Source organism: Stenella coeruleoalba, assembly GCF_951394435.1.
Source record: "Stenella coeruleoalba genome assembly, chromosome: 13".
Classification (NCBI taxonomy): Eukaryota; Metazoa; Chordata; class Mammalia; order Artiodactyla; family Delphinidae; genus Stenella; species Stenella coeruleoalba.
The window spans coordinates 1472567-1489526 of record NC_137159.1 but is presented as its reverse complement, the minus strand read 5'-3'; the positions used below and the strand labels follow the sequence as shown (position 1 = coordinate 1489526).

Sequence of the window (16960 nt, the reverse complement as noted above, 5' to 3'; positions counted from 1 at the left end):
ATATTCATGTTACATTACATCTATTACGTTTATATTTTTTTATATCCATTATGTTTATATATAATATCTTTAGGTATTAAACGTTGAACTGTAACGTGTGGTCTGGAATTTTTTTCATGATTGATTATTTGATTGATTTTGAGTCAAGGAAAACCAAGTTAATTTATTGTGAAAATGTTCTACTCATATTGACTCGTCTTTCAATAATCATAAGTTAAAAATCCTACTATTTAATTACGTCCCTTAAATATAGTCCTCTCTCAAAACCCAAGTTGGTGTTTAATGAAAGTCGGTTTAACCAACGAAGATCTGATTCACCAGAGCCTGACCGAAAGCCTCTGCCCCCAGATTCAGCTGGCGGAAATGACGTCGGAGAAGCACAAAGCTCACCAGCACCTGAAGGCGTCCGCGGACCAGCAGCAGCGCACGCTGGGCGCCTACCAGCAGAGGGTGGCAGCCCTGCAGGAGGAGTGCCGCGCGGCCAGGGTGCGTCCTCCCCAGGGCGGGCGGCTCCCACCCGGCTTGGCCCCATCCACCCCAACCCCAGCCCAGCCCTGACTCTCACTTGCATAACTTCTTTTTGCTAAAGGGAAAGACATGGGTACATACTCTTTCCATTTTAACCTTGTTTTACAGTTTCTGTGTGGAAGAAAGGTATTTTTTTTTTCTTTTTTTTAGTTTTTTCATTAGGAAGGTTACAGTTCTCTCTGAGGGCTAAGTGATTATAAAATCATATTCTGTTAGAACAGCCACGTTCTTTCTTCAACATACAGAAGAGACCCCTGCAGTGGTTTTGTTACAGGTGCAGCTCTGTCTAAGCCACCTTGGCAGAGGGGCCTTGGAAGGTCATGGGTCACTTCAAGAAAGTCCAAGACCTAGAATTTAACTTTTCCCACTCTCTTTTGAAAAATGAAGTTCAAGTAGCTTAATTTCTTTGAATTAATTTTTCTTATATTTATCATAAGTGAAAATTGTTCTAAAGTTCCAAAGGCAAATAGTGCTATTATAAAATTTATGGGCAATAAATTAATTTACATGGGACGAAAACAGGTAGAAATGTACCTCTTGTCAGACAGAATTATGTCGTTCAAAGGCTTTAAAAAAGTGTAAGGCCAACAGAAGTGTACTTTTTAGGGAAAGGTAACTGGGGGCTAAAAAGTATCAGCCATTTTGCTTATTTTTAAAGAAAGGTTTTCATCTTAATTCATTAGTCTCTGAGAGAAAATAGGAGGATCACACAACCTAGAAAATGCAGTAAATTTCTCTCTCTCTGAACTGTTACAGGCAGAACAAGCTGCTGTCACCTCTGAATTTGAGAGCTACAAAGTCCGAGTTCACAACGTTCTAAAACAACAGAAAACTAAGTCTGTGTCTCAGACTGAGACCGACGGAGCCAAACAAGAAAGGTAAAGTCTGAGCTACGCGGAACCTCCCACGGGGGTGGGAGATCCTGCTCTGGTTGCTTTTGACCGTGGAGGTTTACATGTAGTCACCAGTGAGGACAGAGCCGGCTTCACCGCACTGTTCACGCGGAGAGACGTGTGCAGGAGCCATGGAGCCAGGCAGCGTCCGGACACCCGGGCCACACAGTCCAACCCTGTCCGTCGGTTCCGGTCACAGTGTAAGGACAGACGTCACCGTTACGTCAGGACCAGTTTTTCCACTTTTGAAAATATAGTAGGAGAATAAAAATGCTTCCTTGATATACTTATTCACCATTAGTTAGGCTAAGCATAAGTTGATTAAAAACATTTTACTTATTTCAAAAAGTTTTAAGTTAACTAAATTTTCATCTAGAATTAAATTTTTCTTCTTAAATTTATGACAATCTCAATTACATACTGTTTCAATAGTATATTAATGCTCCTTAAAAACTAGCATACAGATCACTTTTGTGAGTTATTCAAAAATATACTAGGAATGAAAGACAGGGCATTCTACAGCATGTATGTTTTGTTTTTGTACGTAGAGACCCGCTGTTCAGAGCAATTTTATATCTAGCTCTTACTGTTCTTAGTAGGACTAAATATCCTGCAGTATTTGTGTGTTTATGCTTGTGTTACTTTTTAAGTATTTAATAAACAAGGGAACTGTAGGCTGAAAAATGATGAGATATTTTTTTCTTTCAATAGCTCATCTTAAAGCCGAAGTTGAATATTGACACACTTACTATAAAAATATCACCACTTACAAGCGTCGATTTTGATCATGCCAGAATCTTGTGTTAAAATTATTTTAATGTAAATGTTTTAAGTTCCTTCTTCTTTCTTATATATTAAATAGTTTTTTTAAAAAGAAATTAATAGTGTATTATACCACTTGTGACAGAGTTATAGGTTTTAGCTGTTTTTCTCCAAAGACTTTCTTTCACTGTAACTTGGTGTAACATGCTGTTCCCAGAATGGTTACCTTAGAACTGCATTTCTTTTTTTTTCAACTAATGACATAGTCCTGTAATATAAAATAGGCCATTTTGATGCCATTTAATGGTCTACTCCATTTGAATGTGAAATTTGTAAATTCAGAGACTTTTGTAAACATGTAGTGTCTGCGATCTGAAGTCTGATTATAGCGTCTTTTATTTCACATTTAATCCTATTCTCTGAATTCTTGTGATTATTATATTTCCTTTAGAATCATCCATAATTGCAGAGTATGACATTGAAAGGTTATATGATTAAAGTAAAATTTATTTGAAATCACAAAATCAGTTTTACGTCTTTCAAAAATTTTTTTTTTAACTATTTCTGTTTCAGAGATCATCTGGAAATGCTGATTGACCAACTAAAGATCAAATTACAAGACACCCAAAATAACTTACAGATCAACGTCTCTGAACTGCAGACCTTGCAGTCTGAACACGACGCCCTACTAGAAAGGCACAACAGGATGCTGCAGGAGACCGTGTCCAAGGAGACCGGGCTCCGAGAGAAGTAAGGCTGATGGCGCCAGCAGGCCCGTGGGTGCCGGGGGACAGAGCGTGTGTTTGCTGGAGCTCCCGGTGTGGTGCTCCTGGGGCGGATGCAGGCTAATAGCTGGAAATAGGTGTTTCCACAGGCTTGATGACTTGCTGCTTCTACCTTAGAGCTCCCCCTTTTGATTGTTTCTCTACTTAGCTTTTCTAAGAGTAATTTTATCTGCTCACCCAGTGTTCTGTCTCCCGTGGCCTTCATGGCTAGATGCTTCTTTCCAGCCAGGTGTCAGAGGACAAGCACTTTTCTTTTTCTCTAGAGGAAAACATTCCAAAAGCTGCTGACTGAGCTCCCTGTGCAGCTGCATCCTTGGCCTGTCACATCGCCACACTCGTGCTAATCAGTGCTCCAAGGAGTTGCTGGGGTGTTGGCAGAATAGACGGATTATTGTGAACAAGAAGCTTTGAGCTCCTGGGATACAGCAGTTGGGTTCACGGAGCATCTTCTGTCCGGGGTGTGGGGATGCTCTGCAGAGCTCAGGTGTGCTCGTCTTACGAGTTGAAAGCACTTGGTTTGCTTGGCTTTAGACCTTTCCACGGTGTGACTTATCTGTGTAAATCATGTAACTCACAGTTCCAGGAAGACCCACCAGTGTTCTGACTACCTGGCACCAGGTTTTCCATGAGATTAGCTTACACAGTGATGGTCACTCGCTGTTTACATCAGAAGTTTCCAGCACTTATTCTTTATTCTAGAAGGGTGGTTGCGACTATAGTGCTAACACGACTGAAGTGCAGTTATCTGGTGCTCCACGTGTAGCCCTGTGCTCTGATGAACTATGAAGGAGGCTTCTCGTCTGAACACCCAGCGTGCTTCCTCAGCGCAGGCCCCACATCAGAAGTGGGGGATGGCCGGGGTGGCTTTGAGCTCACGACCGAGGCTGTAATACAGGGACAGGGTCTATTAGAAGCACAGCACGTGTGGGGGGAGCACACGGAGAAGCAGTTCATTTACGACAGAAGCAAAGCAGAGCTACACACCCCAAGGAGCGTGTGGGCGTCCTTGCTGACAAGGAGTGCGCCAAAGGGGCGATTTAAATTGCTCACACAGGGGCCATCTCCCAGGTCTGTCCTGTCCTCTGGCCAAGCATCCTGCTTCATTTCCCACACCTGCTCTGACCCCGGGCCCTGCCCAATATGCGTGTGCATCCTTTAGCCAAGATGGATTTCAGTGGGAGGGTCTCTGGGAGATGGACAGCACGTATTATGGGATAGCACCCCCTCCCTTTTTGACCCTCCCAAGAAACGTTTCTGCACGTGCAGTCGGGGAGGTCTCCTTCACCTCCAGAATGGTAGATGCGGTCGTCGTATCTTTTTACCCCAGCAGCTTAGTTTCTCCCTGCTCTGCCATTAACCTTTTTGTTGAAGTGTCAGGGGGACACAAGCTCCAGTTTGCTCGGACCAGGGGCCCGTCTGTGTCCTGCCTCAGTTCCCCAGGTGCACGTGCAGCCCACGTCTCAGGGCAAGGCGATGTCTGGGGTAGAAGCTCTCACACGGCACGGCCCTCTCCCCAGGCTGTGCGCCGTGCAGTCGGAGAACTCCGCGATGAAGTCTGAGCACGCACAGACCGTGAGTCAGCTCTCGGCCCAGCACGAGGCCCTGCGTGGCAGCTTCCGAGACCAGGTGCTGCAGCTGCAGGAGGAGCACCGGCGGACAGTGGAGACGCTGCAGCAGCAGCTGAGCAGGCTGCAGGCCCAGCTCTTCCAGCTCCGGAGCGAGCCGTCCACAAGAAGTATGTATGTATGCTCGGGACGCTGCCGTCCCTGTCCCGCCCTGTGTGTCTGTGCTTCCCACCGTCCTGAGGAAGTAGGTGACTTACGGGGTGACCACCAGCGTCAGTGCTGTGGTCAGTGAATATTGGATCCACTTACTGAGAGGAGACTTGGACATTGAACCCTCCTGTAGTGCTCACAGCAGCCTCTGCACCCCTCAGGATACCGACCTTCACGTAATTGGGTTTTCCTCCGACTCACGGAGGCTCTGTTGGTCTCAAGACCCGTGTCCAAATTCCAGTGTCCACTGCATATGTTTAGTGTTTTTCACTACTAGTCTTCAAATATGTCTGTCCTTTAATCAGAAATTCTAGAAAGAGCTGAACTTGTAGGATCATTTGGCCAAACACAGCTTCTTCCCATTCAAGTTTCTAATTAGTGGAGTTTGAGTTTAACCACACACACGACTTCCGTTCTGCTTCCTGGAAGAGATGGGAACCCGTCAGCCAAGTTGAGGCCACACTTCAGTATTAACTATCAACTTGATACTGATTCCTTGTCACCAGGGCATTGGCAGCTGTGGTCACTCCTCAGGATCGAAACCTATGCCAGGAGTCATCAGAGGAAAGTAACCAGCCAGGGAGACACTGGAATCAGGAATTAGCAGTAGCATAAGCAGTTAGCAAACTTTCAGGAAGGTGCTTCAGCAAAGGCAGCCGAAGGGCTAATGTTTGAAAAGCGGGGCTGGAGAGGGAACGTCATGGAAAGGAGAATAAAGGAAACTTGAAGTGAAAAGATCTGGTCAGAATTCTGGTCCCTAACGCACCTCAGAGATCTTGGACCAAGACATTTAATTTCTCCGACCGTGCGGTTTCTTGGGATTAATAAAGTAACGTGCTCGGAAGTATCTTATAAATCTCCCAGTTCTAGTCAGCGCTGCTTGTCAGCAAGCAGGGGAGCCCGGCCTGGACTCTGTGATGAGTCAGCCTGCCCTGGCTTCGGGGCTCTTCTTTGCTGGACGCCACAGAAGGAGCGGGCAATGGCAGGAGCCAGCAGGGTGGAGTGTGAGGCCAGTGGTCAGCAGGAGCATCCTCGGAGCTGATCTCAACAGCACTGTGGTGTCCCAGAGTTTGCAGTGCCGTAAACACCCAATCCTCAGAATCTGGTTGAAGGGGTTTTGCCCTCGTTTAGCAGCTGGCCAGGCCTCTGCATTGTGTCATCTAATGGTTTATCTTAACTCTGGTAGCAAGTACCACTGTTGCTGGATTGACTTAAGTGGTTAAAAGTTCAATAACTAAATTGTTAGGGCTGTTTCAGAAGTTCTTTCTTTCTACACCATTTGCTTGTCTTCTGGTTTTTCAGATTCCCTACCATATCATTTGTCATCCCTAGAATCATTTTAACTTTACTGTGTATCTCTGTTGATACTGAATCCATAATTTTGGACAAACTCTTACTCTTTAAAAAAAAAACATGTAACAGGCCCAGCTTCTTCCCAGCAACCTTTGAGGAGCCTTCGAGAAAGGAGAAGCGCAGACCTCCCGCTTCTGGATGTGCCGGCCACGACCCGGGAGGAGGGGGAGGGGATGGAGACCACGGACACCGAATCCGTATCTTCCGCCGGCACCCACGCGCAGTCCTTAGAGCAGCTGCTCCGTTCTCCCGAAGCCAGACTCGGTACGCTTCCTGCTTCATTGTGCCTTTAGTGAATTCTGCTGTCCTATCCAGCTAACATTACTCTGATTTATAAATGTTTTTTTGAGCTACTCTAATAAAAATTTTTTTCAGTATTCCACCCTTTTTCAAATGGAAAACTTTGCTGCAGAATGAAACCAAAAAAAAAAAAAAAATTTTTTTTTTAAACAAAATAAAAAGTTCCGCCCAAAGCTTGAGCCAGAAATAGGTGGTTGGAAGTTCTGTAGTGGTGTTAGAAATAGGATAAATTTCTCTCACCCTTCTAAGAAACTGACAGTTCCCGCTTGTTCCTCTTGATGAAGTGGTCATGCTGAACTTGCCTTGTTAATAACTGTAGTAAAGTTTTGGACTATTTTCTTCTTACCTATAATGCACATTAATGTTCCAAGTTCAGATGACTCTGTTCGTCATCTCGGAGTCTCCAGGATCTGGAGTGAGGACCAGTTGTGTCCTCAGTCCTAGACTGTGATTGGTCCTTGTCCCCCAGGAAGAGTTAGTCCTGATACGCTGTGGCCACAGCTCCACAATCAGACTTGGCTTTGCCATTTTTGCCAAAATTAACCTGTTGACTTTGAGCCTCTCCCCTCATGTATTAGATTTGAGTAATAATACCGCTCCTTCCCTGGTAGAAAATCCTTGTGAGAGACCATGATTTAAGTGATCAGTAACTGCTGGTACTTCCTCCTTTATAAGTAAAGTAACACCAGCTCTCGGGACATTAACAGATGAAGGAGGATGAAATCAGTAAGTTGGTGCCTACACGCTGGCCTAACAGCTTCCAGAACGAGCTTGTCGAGCCTGTGTCCAGGCAGGCGGCCCGCTCCACAGCAGAGTCCATTTAACCTGTGTCACATGCAGCCTTTTAACTGGGCCATGGGGGATGGAGAGCAGAGCGAAGTGTCAATACTTGGGTATTTTCTCATTTAGAATCTTGGCCTGTGACCCCTCATTTTGGAAATTAATTGTTGGGGCAATTCCTTGCAGAGCCTCCTTCCTGGCACGCTGAATTCACCAAAGAAGAATTGGTTCAAAAGCTCAGTTCCACCACAAAAAGTGCCGACCACTTAAACGGGCTGCTTCGGGAAACAGAAGCCACCAACGCCATCCTCATGGAGCAGATTAAGGTGAGGGCGGGACGCCACCTCCAGGAAGCCCTCCACACATAGACTCATGCGTCCATCACACCTTGATCCTTTACAATGTTACATTTCTGAAATGGAGAAATATTCTTGGCTTTTATATCTTTTATATAAAGACTATTTTAATTTCTACTTTTTCTAAGAAGCCAGAATAGATTTAGAGATTAGACAGCTGTTCACAAGTCCTTGTTCCACGTTTGCTTGAGTAAAACTTGAAGGGATGTGAGTCCCTAAATTCCAGACATGGACCATAGAGCACTTCCAATTAGTGGCAAAGTGGCATGGGAGGTTTTCCTGTTTAAAGTCGACTCTGTAAGCATGTAGGAGCCAGGCAGTTGAGGATTACGCAGCTATCTGCACCCGAACTCTCTGTAATACAGCCATGTTGGTTGTTGACCTCTTCTCACAAGCCAGGCCCTGCACTTTACGTTATGTTACCGTATTTAATTCTCATCATCTCTGGGTGAGAACAAGTTGATCAGGGTGGAGAAAGTTCAAACTTGTGTCTGTCTGAAAAGCACCTGCTTCTGCCCTGGACCTGCTTCTCCAAATAGATGGTCCTTCCTCAGTGTAGGCCCAGAGGCTGTCCTTGTCAAATTATGTTTTTAATGCTGAGTTAATTCAGTTATTTGCAGTAAATTGTATATATCATGACATCCCACCTCTAACTATTTTAGTATGCATCTCTATAAAATATATAAAATAATATTTTCCCACATTGTCAAAGCTTTATCACAGCTAAAAAAAATCACTAAGTAGCCCAGAACCTGAGTGACTATTCAGATGTTATGCTTCCATAGACTGACATTGTCCCATGATTTCTTAGACCTTAGTGTCACTTTTTTAAATGACCCTATGTTTGAGGACAGAGTTGGCCAACTTTCATAGACTAACCTGAAATGATAAGTTGTAACCATGTATTTTTATTTGTTTCAACCCAGAAATCTTCCTCAAATATTCACTATCCTGCATCTTTTTCACATAGTCCTGTGCCCTCTTTTCTGTTAGTTTCTGATTGATATTCATTGTGAATTGTCTCTCTCTCCTGGACTCAACTTTTGTTTGGTCAAGTGCTCTTTGTCTTGTAGCGGCTCTGGCTGTGGACACCCTGCCTGCCTGCTGGGCGGGGGCGGGAGTGGGGATGGCGGTGGGTGTGGCCCACAGTCTGTCATCCCGGAGCCCTGAGCCCTGAGCCCTGGCCCCCTTCTGCCGAGCGCGGAGAGGGCGCCGACCCGCGTTATCCCCCCACCCCAGTCCCCGGTCTCAGCCCCGCTTCCCACCGTGCGCGGTGCTGCCTCTGCGGCCAGGCCCCTGGGCCCCGTCTCCCACAGCGCCTGCTTCCCGATTTCTAGGAGCCTCTTGATGTTTCTCATCTACTCTTTTCTCCCGGCCTGGTCGCTGCTTTGTTGCCATTTTGGGGGCATTTCAGGGAAGAGAAAGAAGACCGCGTTCCTCCAGTCTGCCATGTTAACCCGTCTGCACTCCTTACACCAGCTTCTGAAGAGTGAAATAAGGCGGCTGGAGAGGAACCAGGCGCGAGAGCAGTCGGCCGCCAACCTGGAATACCTGAAGAACGTGCTGCTGCAGTTCATCCTCCTGAAGCCGGGAAGCGAGCGGGCGCGGCTGCTGCCCGTCGTGGACACGATGCTGCAGCTCAGCCCCGAGGAGAAGGCCAGGCTGGCCGCCGCCGCCCAAGGTGCGCGTGCCTGGGACGCAGACCAGAGCTTTGAAACTTTGTCCATTGGACGCGCTCTGCCATGTGTGTCCCCGTGAGTAGGGTTGAAAAGCTGGCTCTAACGTTTTAGGGCAGCTGTGGTGTGTTTGCGTCATTTTCACACAGCAGGCAACAGTGCAGTGTCCAGTTTGATCTTCCAGTTCTTTGAAATTGGATTTGTGATCCTAGCGTTGAATTCTGCCCACGAACACAGTTCCCTTTTGTGTCGTACTTTTTATCATGTGGTAGACGTCCTCACCCCCCGGGAGTCGTTCGCCACAGGGTCGTGGGAGAGAAGTGTCCCCAGTGGGGCTGCCGAGGCCCAGGACCGTGCATGGAGCGTACATTCCTACCCGCATCTCAGACCTTCCGCTAGAAAGCTCTCCTTACACACGAAGTGCATTGTGGAGAATTTCCAGCGGGGCGAACTTGTTGCTGAGAAGGCCGTTGTGGGCCTGTTTACTCCTTCGAAGGCAGTGAGGCAACGTGTCTCCTTTCTCTGGTTGCTCTTAAGAGTCTTCTCTCTTCTTCTCTGGGGCAGTTTCACTTTTATGTGAACAGGGGAAAACGTCGAGCCTAGAAAGTGCCACCCTGGCCCCTACACGAGCAGCGTGCAGGGGGCACTGCTGGGCGGGGAAGGCTGGCACTCTGCCAGCCGTGCATGCGTTAACGCGCCTGCTCCCTGCGTGTCAGGTCCCAGCAGGTTCACAGACTGCGTGTGTCTTTCCTACTTGACGTATGACTTGTGATAAGGCAGCTTTGCTCCCCAAGGAGGTGAGTCGCACAGCATTTTTCTGTGCAGAATCAGGACCTCAGCCCCCTGCCTGACAAGACTGGGCCTTGCTTCTGTGCATGTGTGCTCCCAGCTGGCCACAGCTCACAGGGCTGTGTGTTGTTGCTTAGTATGCCTTCACGGATTGTCTGAGACAGACAGGAAATGCTGCAAGTGTAAGGACAGACAGGTTTGTAGCATGAAAATGCGGTGTGAGAAGATTAACGCTTTTGTTTTGCTCCCCATAGGTGAGGAGGAAAATGCTTCCCGTTCCTCCGGCTGGGCGTCCTATCTGCACAGCTGGTCTGGACTTCGATAGACTGATGGGAAAAGCATTATTTATTAACCAAATAGAATCCATTCGGCAAAAAAGGTTCATGTATATGGCTGTCGTTCTTTTGTCCAGAAGCATGTGTACGTAAGTCACATCTCCGTGTGTGTGTCCATACATGTGTCTGGTGGGTTTAAAAGGCTCGGCCCGCGGTGAACTGCAGCAGGTGGAGTGTGGGAGGGGCCGCGGCCCAGGGACCCTGGCCCTCCCGCTGCCACCAGACCCAGGGGCCACGAGGCCACCCCACTCCCTCCTCCAGACCCTCAGGCCACGTGTGTCGGGGCCGCACTGTGAATTCTGAAGTTAAATTAGATTTCAGTCCTGTACCAGCTGGGATTTAGGCTTTTAAAATAATGTTTGAAGACCATTTATCGCAAGGTCAGACTTGCAGGTAGGTTGTTATTAGTGACAGATCATGAGAGAAAATTTGTGAGTTGGAGTGTGAAGGAAAAGGCTTTATCAGTAACGCTGACGTCTTTATGACGGGAACGTAAAGTGAATGTGCTGCCGTTCGTTACGAGACTAAGTTAAAATGTGATTCATTTCGTTATTTCCTTTCAAATGAGCTGTTCTTTTTTCTCTGAAGTGTATTACCTCAAAACCTGTTCTGGGATCGGATCAGAAGCCCTGGTCGCCACGTTCCCGCGGTGGGGAGACGGTGGGGGGGCGGTGCCCAGGGCCCTGCCCAGGCTCCTGCTGTGCATCAGCTGCTTCCGCGCCAGGAGTCTGGCGGACCGGGGCCGCCTCCCCAGGTGACCATTCACCGGGGCGCCGGCTTGCAGCTCCGCGTGCTCCCGGCCCCAGCGGACAGGTTGCTGCGTGCTGCATGGGGCCCTGGGAGATCGCACAGCCCCGAGAGCAGCTCTAGGTGCAGGTCACCTGCCTGGGCGCCTCTGAATATTCCATGGAGCCCATCAAACACGTGTCCTTAGCTCATAAACGTGAGAATGCTAGTTGCAGTATTTCTTTGTGGAAAAATCGCCTCACAGTGTGCTCTGGGAAGCTCTCTCAGCTTCCAGTTCATACTCCGGTCTTCAGTCTCAGCTGGTGAACTGACTTTGTACTTTGGTGACTGGGAACTTTGGTTTCCAATTTAATTTAACTGAAACTTGCTGCTGACATGTTGAGTTTGTTCTTTAAACAAAAATCTCAATGTCTGTCTTTCCTCCTGTTTTAGAAGAACAGACCTACTAGTGAATGTATTAATGAAATGCATCTATTGCAGAGCTGACTTTAAAAGTTTGCGTTTAGTTTTTTCCTTCATGAGCTGTGAATATGAGTATGCCAGCAGTGTGCGCTATAACTGTCACGGTATTTAGATAGATTTCACTGTCTCTGCAAGTCCAGGCCTCTTTGAAGTCTGTAAAAACTTGTTTTGAAATATAGTCTCTACCTATGGACATAATAACAAAATGCCTTTTTGCAAGATAAAAAATGTATTACTTTGATTACAAAAGGGGTATCCTTCCCTAGTTTCAGCAATGAGAGGAAATGTACTGATTATTGTAATATTTCTATTAAACATGTTGCACTGTTAGGCCTGCTCATCTTCTATTAGCCGAGGTCTCCTGGGCATTTTGAGTTGCTTTATGAAATGAATCTTGGGTTCCTTCTCTGCTGTCTTTACCCGTTGGGACCTCGGACCCTGGGTGCTTGGAGGAACGCAGGTCGCCCTTCGGGTCCGTGGTGCCTGCCGCATCTGACACCTACCTTCCAGCTGAAACTCAGGCCACCTTGGCCTTTCCGTGGGCACCTCTCAAGTTCCGGCCTCTGTGGTGTGAGGCTTTCTTGTACAGCGAACTCTGCTTATGCTCCAGTCAGCGTAAGTGGAGAATTACATTCCCTTAGGCAGAAGTGGACTACTCACTAGCAGTGCCGTGTCCTTTACCCATTAGCCAATGATGAATCTAAGAGTTCCCATGAAGATACAGCAACGTTGCTGTTTGGTAAGCAGAGCACACAAAGATGCTCACGTGTGGTTAAATAGGAACGTGGTGGTGGCACTCGGTGCAAGACTGTTGTGTTTTGATTTGGTGTCTGAAAATCAACTGTGGCTTCGGCATAAGCCCAGGGGGACAACCTGTTACAGCTTTGCGGTGTCTTTGGGCTGATTTTCACCCATGAGTGTTAAAAAGCATTTGGTTGTTTATGTATTTGGTTATATAGAGAAGGGAATGTTTTTCACCTGCATTCAAAATGTGATTACATGGGAAAAGAATCAAGTTCTGACATTCAAGTTGTTACCGTTTAAAAAAATAGAAAGGCTCCTGTGAGTCGAACGCTGAATATGGTGAGGAAACGGGATTTCAGGTTCAGGAATGCAGGTGACCACCTCGTTTCCTTGGAGGATGGGCCCACCCCCACCCACCTCTCCAGAGTCTGCCCTCGCCCCTCCTCTCTGAGGACGGTCACCGCCCCTTCCCCACACACCCCATACAGATGCAGGGAGGCCCGGCCTTAGTCACCTGGACCAGGTGCAGGGCCCTACCCGAGCCAGACCACCTAGATTCTCTCAGGGTGAGGACTTGGGACCAAGAGTCAAGTCAGCATGTCTGTGCGCCCGGAATCGGGACGTGTAAACGCAGGGGCTCCGGGTGCCCAGAAGGAGCGGGGAAAGCCCCACGCAAAGAGGCCAGTAAGCTGGCGCGCAGGCATCACAGAGACCCGGGGCAAGGGTTCAGGGCCTTCGATTAACAGCATGGAGTGAGCTCGTGCTGTTAAAGTTCAAACAGAAAAGAAAGTTGAACAGAAAGAAGCAGACACTCTAATCTAGGAAGCTCAGGATTTAATGGTCTCTGGTCTCTGAAAATAAAAGAAATAGAAATTTTCAAAGAAATATTGCAAGAAAGCTTTGCACAACTAAAAGAGAAGTTCACAGTAAAGGGCTGATCAGAGATCTGGTAGAGACCGTCCGGACTTCCGACGGGTCGGCTCCAGAGTTTTTGACTTGTTGATGGTGCGAAGGAATACCTATTCAGTAGAAACCGCACTTGGAATTTTGAATTTGGCTCTTTTCCCCCAGGCTGGCGATACGTGGTCCGGCCCCTGCCGTGCTGCTGGGCAGTGGGGCAGTGGCTCCAAGTCACCCCGCGACCAGAGGGTGAACAGTCGGTACACTGACAACCATTCTGCTTTCACTCTCAGTAGAGAATTCAACAAGTTACGTGAGATAGTAAACACTCTGTTATAAAACAGGCTTCGTGTTAGATGATTTTGCCCAACTTCAGGCTATCGTAAGTGTTCTGAGCACGTTTAAGGCGGGCTGGGCTACAACGCTTGTGGGGTCAGGTGTACTAAACGCATTTTCCACTTTCAGTGGGTTTAGTGGGACATAGCCCCATGGTAAGTGGAGGAAGATCTGTACATGACTGAAACAGGAATATCGATGTAAATTTTTAGGAAAAAAAGAGGCTCCTAAAAGGTTTCCAGAGAGAAAAAAAACAAGTCACATACGCAGGACACAGGAGGGAAAGGGGAGCTGCATCAGACCTCTCGACAGCAGCACTGTACACCTCAAGGCACTGGAGAAATTCCTTCAAAATTCTGAGGAAACATGATTTCCAGCCTGGAATTCTGTAAACACAAGCTCTCAGTTAAATGGAAAGAGAAAGACATTTTCAGATCCTTAGGAACTGAAAAAAAAAAAAATTACTTCCCATGTCCTTTCTAAGGAACCTTTGAGAGAACCTGCTCCAGAGGGAGAAGAACACGTAAAACCGCAGCCGCCGAGCAGAGACTCGACGCGGGAGAGCACTGAGCCGGGTCCCCGGGGGGTGGCTGGGCAGTGGCCAAGAGGCTGAGGACGGTAAACAAGGCTCCAAACGCGGGTTCTCCTAGGAAAAAATAAGTGGAACTAATAGATTATTTGATACAGCTAATGTGTAAAATTTTATTGAAAGATGTTGGAACTAATAAGGATCTATCGTATAGCGCAGGGAACTCTTACTCAATACTCTGTAATGGCCTGTATGGGAAAAGAATCTAAAAAAGAGTAGATATATGTGTATGTATAACTGAGTCACTTTGCTGTACAGCAGAAACTAATGCAACATTGTAAATCATCTATACTCCAATTAAAAAAAAAACACGATTTTACTGAAAAAAAAAGATGTTAGAAATGGAAACGTGAACACTGACAACATATTTGATATTAAGGAAATATTTTTTGCTTTTTTAGTTTTGATAATGTTTATGTTTAAAAAGAATTCTTTTAAAAACATGCTGAAATATTTATTGAAGTCACATTTGATCTAAATTAATATGGGAGGAGGGAAAAGTGGGTGAGAGTGTAAATGAAAGAGGATAACAATAAATTCATGGTTTTCCATGACAAACATGTTCATTTTATGCATTCTTTTCCCACACACCTGAAGCACACAGTTTTCTCTTTTTTACATAATTTGTACGTTGTGTTTTTTAAAAATATTGAGATATAATTTACCCACCGTAAAACTCACTGTGTAGAGTGTACAGCTGAATGGCTTCAGTGTAGTCACAGGATTGTGAAACCATCCCCAATTTTCATCATTCCAGAAAGAAACTCCCTAGCCGTTGTTAGCCTCTCCCCCACTAACCCATCCCACCCTTGGCAACCACTAATCTGCCTTCTGTCTGTAGATTTGCCTATTTGTATAATTCCTGTTACATTGCAACTAACTCATTCCTAATTTCCCAATAAAAGTAATAACCTCATGAGATTAAATGAAATGATGCAGTCAGAGGCTGACTCAGCACAGTGTCTGGGACATAGGACACATACAATAAATGTTAGATGTTTTTATTTTCCACTTGCAATGTATAATTACAAACTAGTTTCAGCACACTCTTGTCACTGTCATTACCAAGAAGATTAACATTAATGTTATCCAGTGAAACCATTGTTTGTGGCTATAAATCTTTTCTGAGGGATGTACTAAATTCTAAGTGCAAAAATTAAATATTTTTAAAATTAATATAAGTGACATTTAGGTCATTTGTTACTGCTTTCTTTATTAGCAAAAGCAATTTAAAATGTAGTTTATCCAAGATATTGCGATTTCTGCTAGCTGTGTTTCTTGTATCTTTTTTGGTAACTTAGAAGAAAGCAAGTGTTTGGGTTTTGTTTGGCTTTTGGTCAACTTTAAATGTTATGCTGTTTCTTAACTTGTTGCTGGCTAGATACAGGGTACACTTTCCTGGGGGGCCCTTGAGGACTGGCCATGCCTTCTCGCTCCTTTTCTTACCCCAGTACATTACCAGAAGGCCACACTCCCTGGAGAACACTTCTGTTTTAACTTCAGTCTTTACTCTTAGTAACTTCCCCGAGGAAATGGATCTGTGCGTGAAGCCTGGTCTGCCTGGCTTCAGAGTACCTACATTATCCCGTGATGTATTTTCCAGTTGCTTTGTCTGAGCATAGGTATAAATGTGACTCACTGCACAGGGTGGGAGGGGTAGTGGTGCATTAAGTCTAGTGGTGCAAAGATGGAAGAAAACCAAAGACACCACAGACTTTCAGTGAAAGGGATTCTTTTTAAAATTAAGAAAATTTATGAACATGAAAAACAGTCAGTAAACAGACCTTGTGCCCATACTGAACTGGGTTCCAGAAAGAGTCACCCTTTGCTAAGAGCACTGCTTGGTATTCACAACTGATTTCTTTCGATATCTTGTTTGTACACAAAAGCATGATTTTTATTACTTATAACCAAAGTAGAGGCTAGAATTCAGACCTGTTCTGAGCAATGTAACAGATAGTTTATATTATTTATTTTAGTGCAGTTTAAGATTATAGGATACAGTTCCCAAAGAGTGAAATACCATTTTTCACAAAGTATGGATCTGTAGTGTCTAGAACAATGTATCAGTATACCTGTTACACTAAGCATAATTAGGAACTCTCTACATTTTATGGTATAGCGTGATCTCATTATAAGCTGAAAACTCATGTTAACCACCAGACGTTGTGCAATGTCTAATTCTTATGATTCATTCTGAGTTTCTGACTGAGATCACTTTCTCTGGCCTTGTGCGTTTCTCCTGGGACCCATAAAATAGGCAGCTAACTGAATTTCATGACTGCACTGTTTCTGCTTCCTTTCCTGGAAAAGGAGGAATCATTCAGATCAGCTTTCAAACTGCCTTATATATGACGACTTTGAAATGCTTCAGAATGAACTCCTTTGTTCTCGAACGTCTGTGTCTAACACAGTAGCCACTGTGCACATGTGGACATTGAAAGACTGAAATGTAGTTATTCCAGACTGAGATATACTGTAAGTATAAAGTACACAGGAGATTTTTTTTTTTTTTTTTTTTTTTTTTTTTTTTGCGGTACGCGGGCCTCTCACTGCTGTGGCCTCTCCCGTTGCGGAGCACAGGCTCCGGACGCGCAGGCTCAGCGGCCATGGCTCACGGGCCCAGCCGCTCGGCGGCATGTGGGATCCTCCCGGACCAGGGCACGAACCCGTGTCCTCTGCATCGGCAGGCGGACTCTCAACCACTGCGCCACCAGGGAAGCCCCACATGAGATTTTAAAGGCATACGAAAAATAACTTGTTTCTTTGAGAAAAGTAGTAAAATGGACACAACTCTGGCAGGTTGACCAAGAGAAGCAGAGAGATGACACAAATAACTTTATTAATAAA

The 16960-nt window shown here is 45.8% G+C and overlaps 1 protein-coding gene across 1 annotated transcript in view; it reads left to right on the top strand.

Moving 5' to 3' along the window:
• Nucleotides 1–15289, top strand: part of GCC2 (GRIP and coiled-coil domain containing 2) — a 38111-nt gene extending 22822 nt beyond the window's left edge. The window contains exons 16-23 of the mRNA XM_079940284.1: nucleotides 349–486; nucleotides 1285–1406; nucleotides 2757–2933; nucleotides 4486–4703; nucleotides 6166–6360; nucleotides 7363–7502; nucleotides 9012–9213; nucleotides 10252–15289. Of these exons, the coding sequence (XP_079796410.1) occupies nucleotides 349–486; nucleotides 1285–1406; nucleotides 2757–2933; nucleotides 4486–4703; nucleotides 6166–6360; nucleotides 7363–7502; nucleotides 9012–9213; nucleotides 10252–10322 (1263 nt within the window). The 3' untranslated portion in view covers nucleotides 10323–15289. The remainder of the gene's footprint in view (nucleotides 1–348; nucleotides 487–1284; nucleotides 1407–2756; nucleotides 2934–4485; nucleotides 4704–6165; nucleotides 6361–7362; nucleotides 7503–9011; nucleotides 9214–10251) is intronic.
• The last annotated feature ends 1671 nt before the right edge of the window (nucleotides 15290–16960 follow it).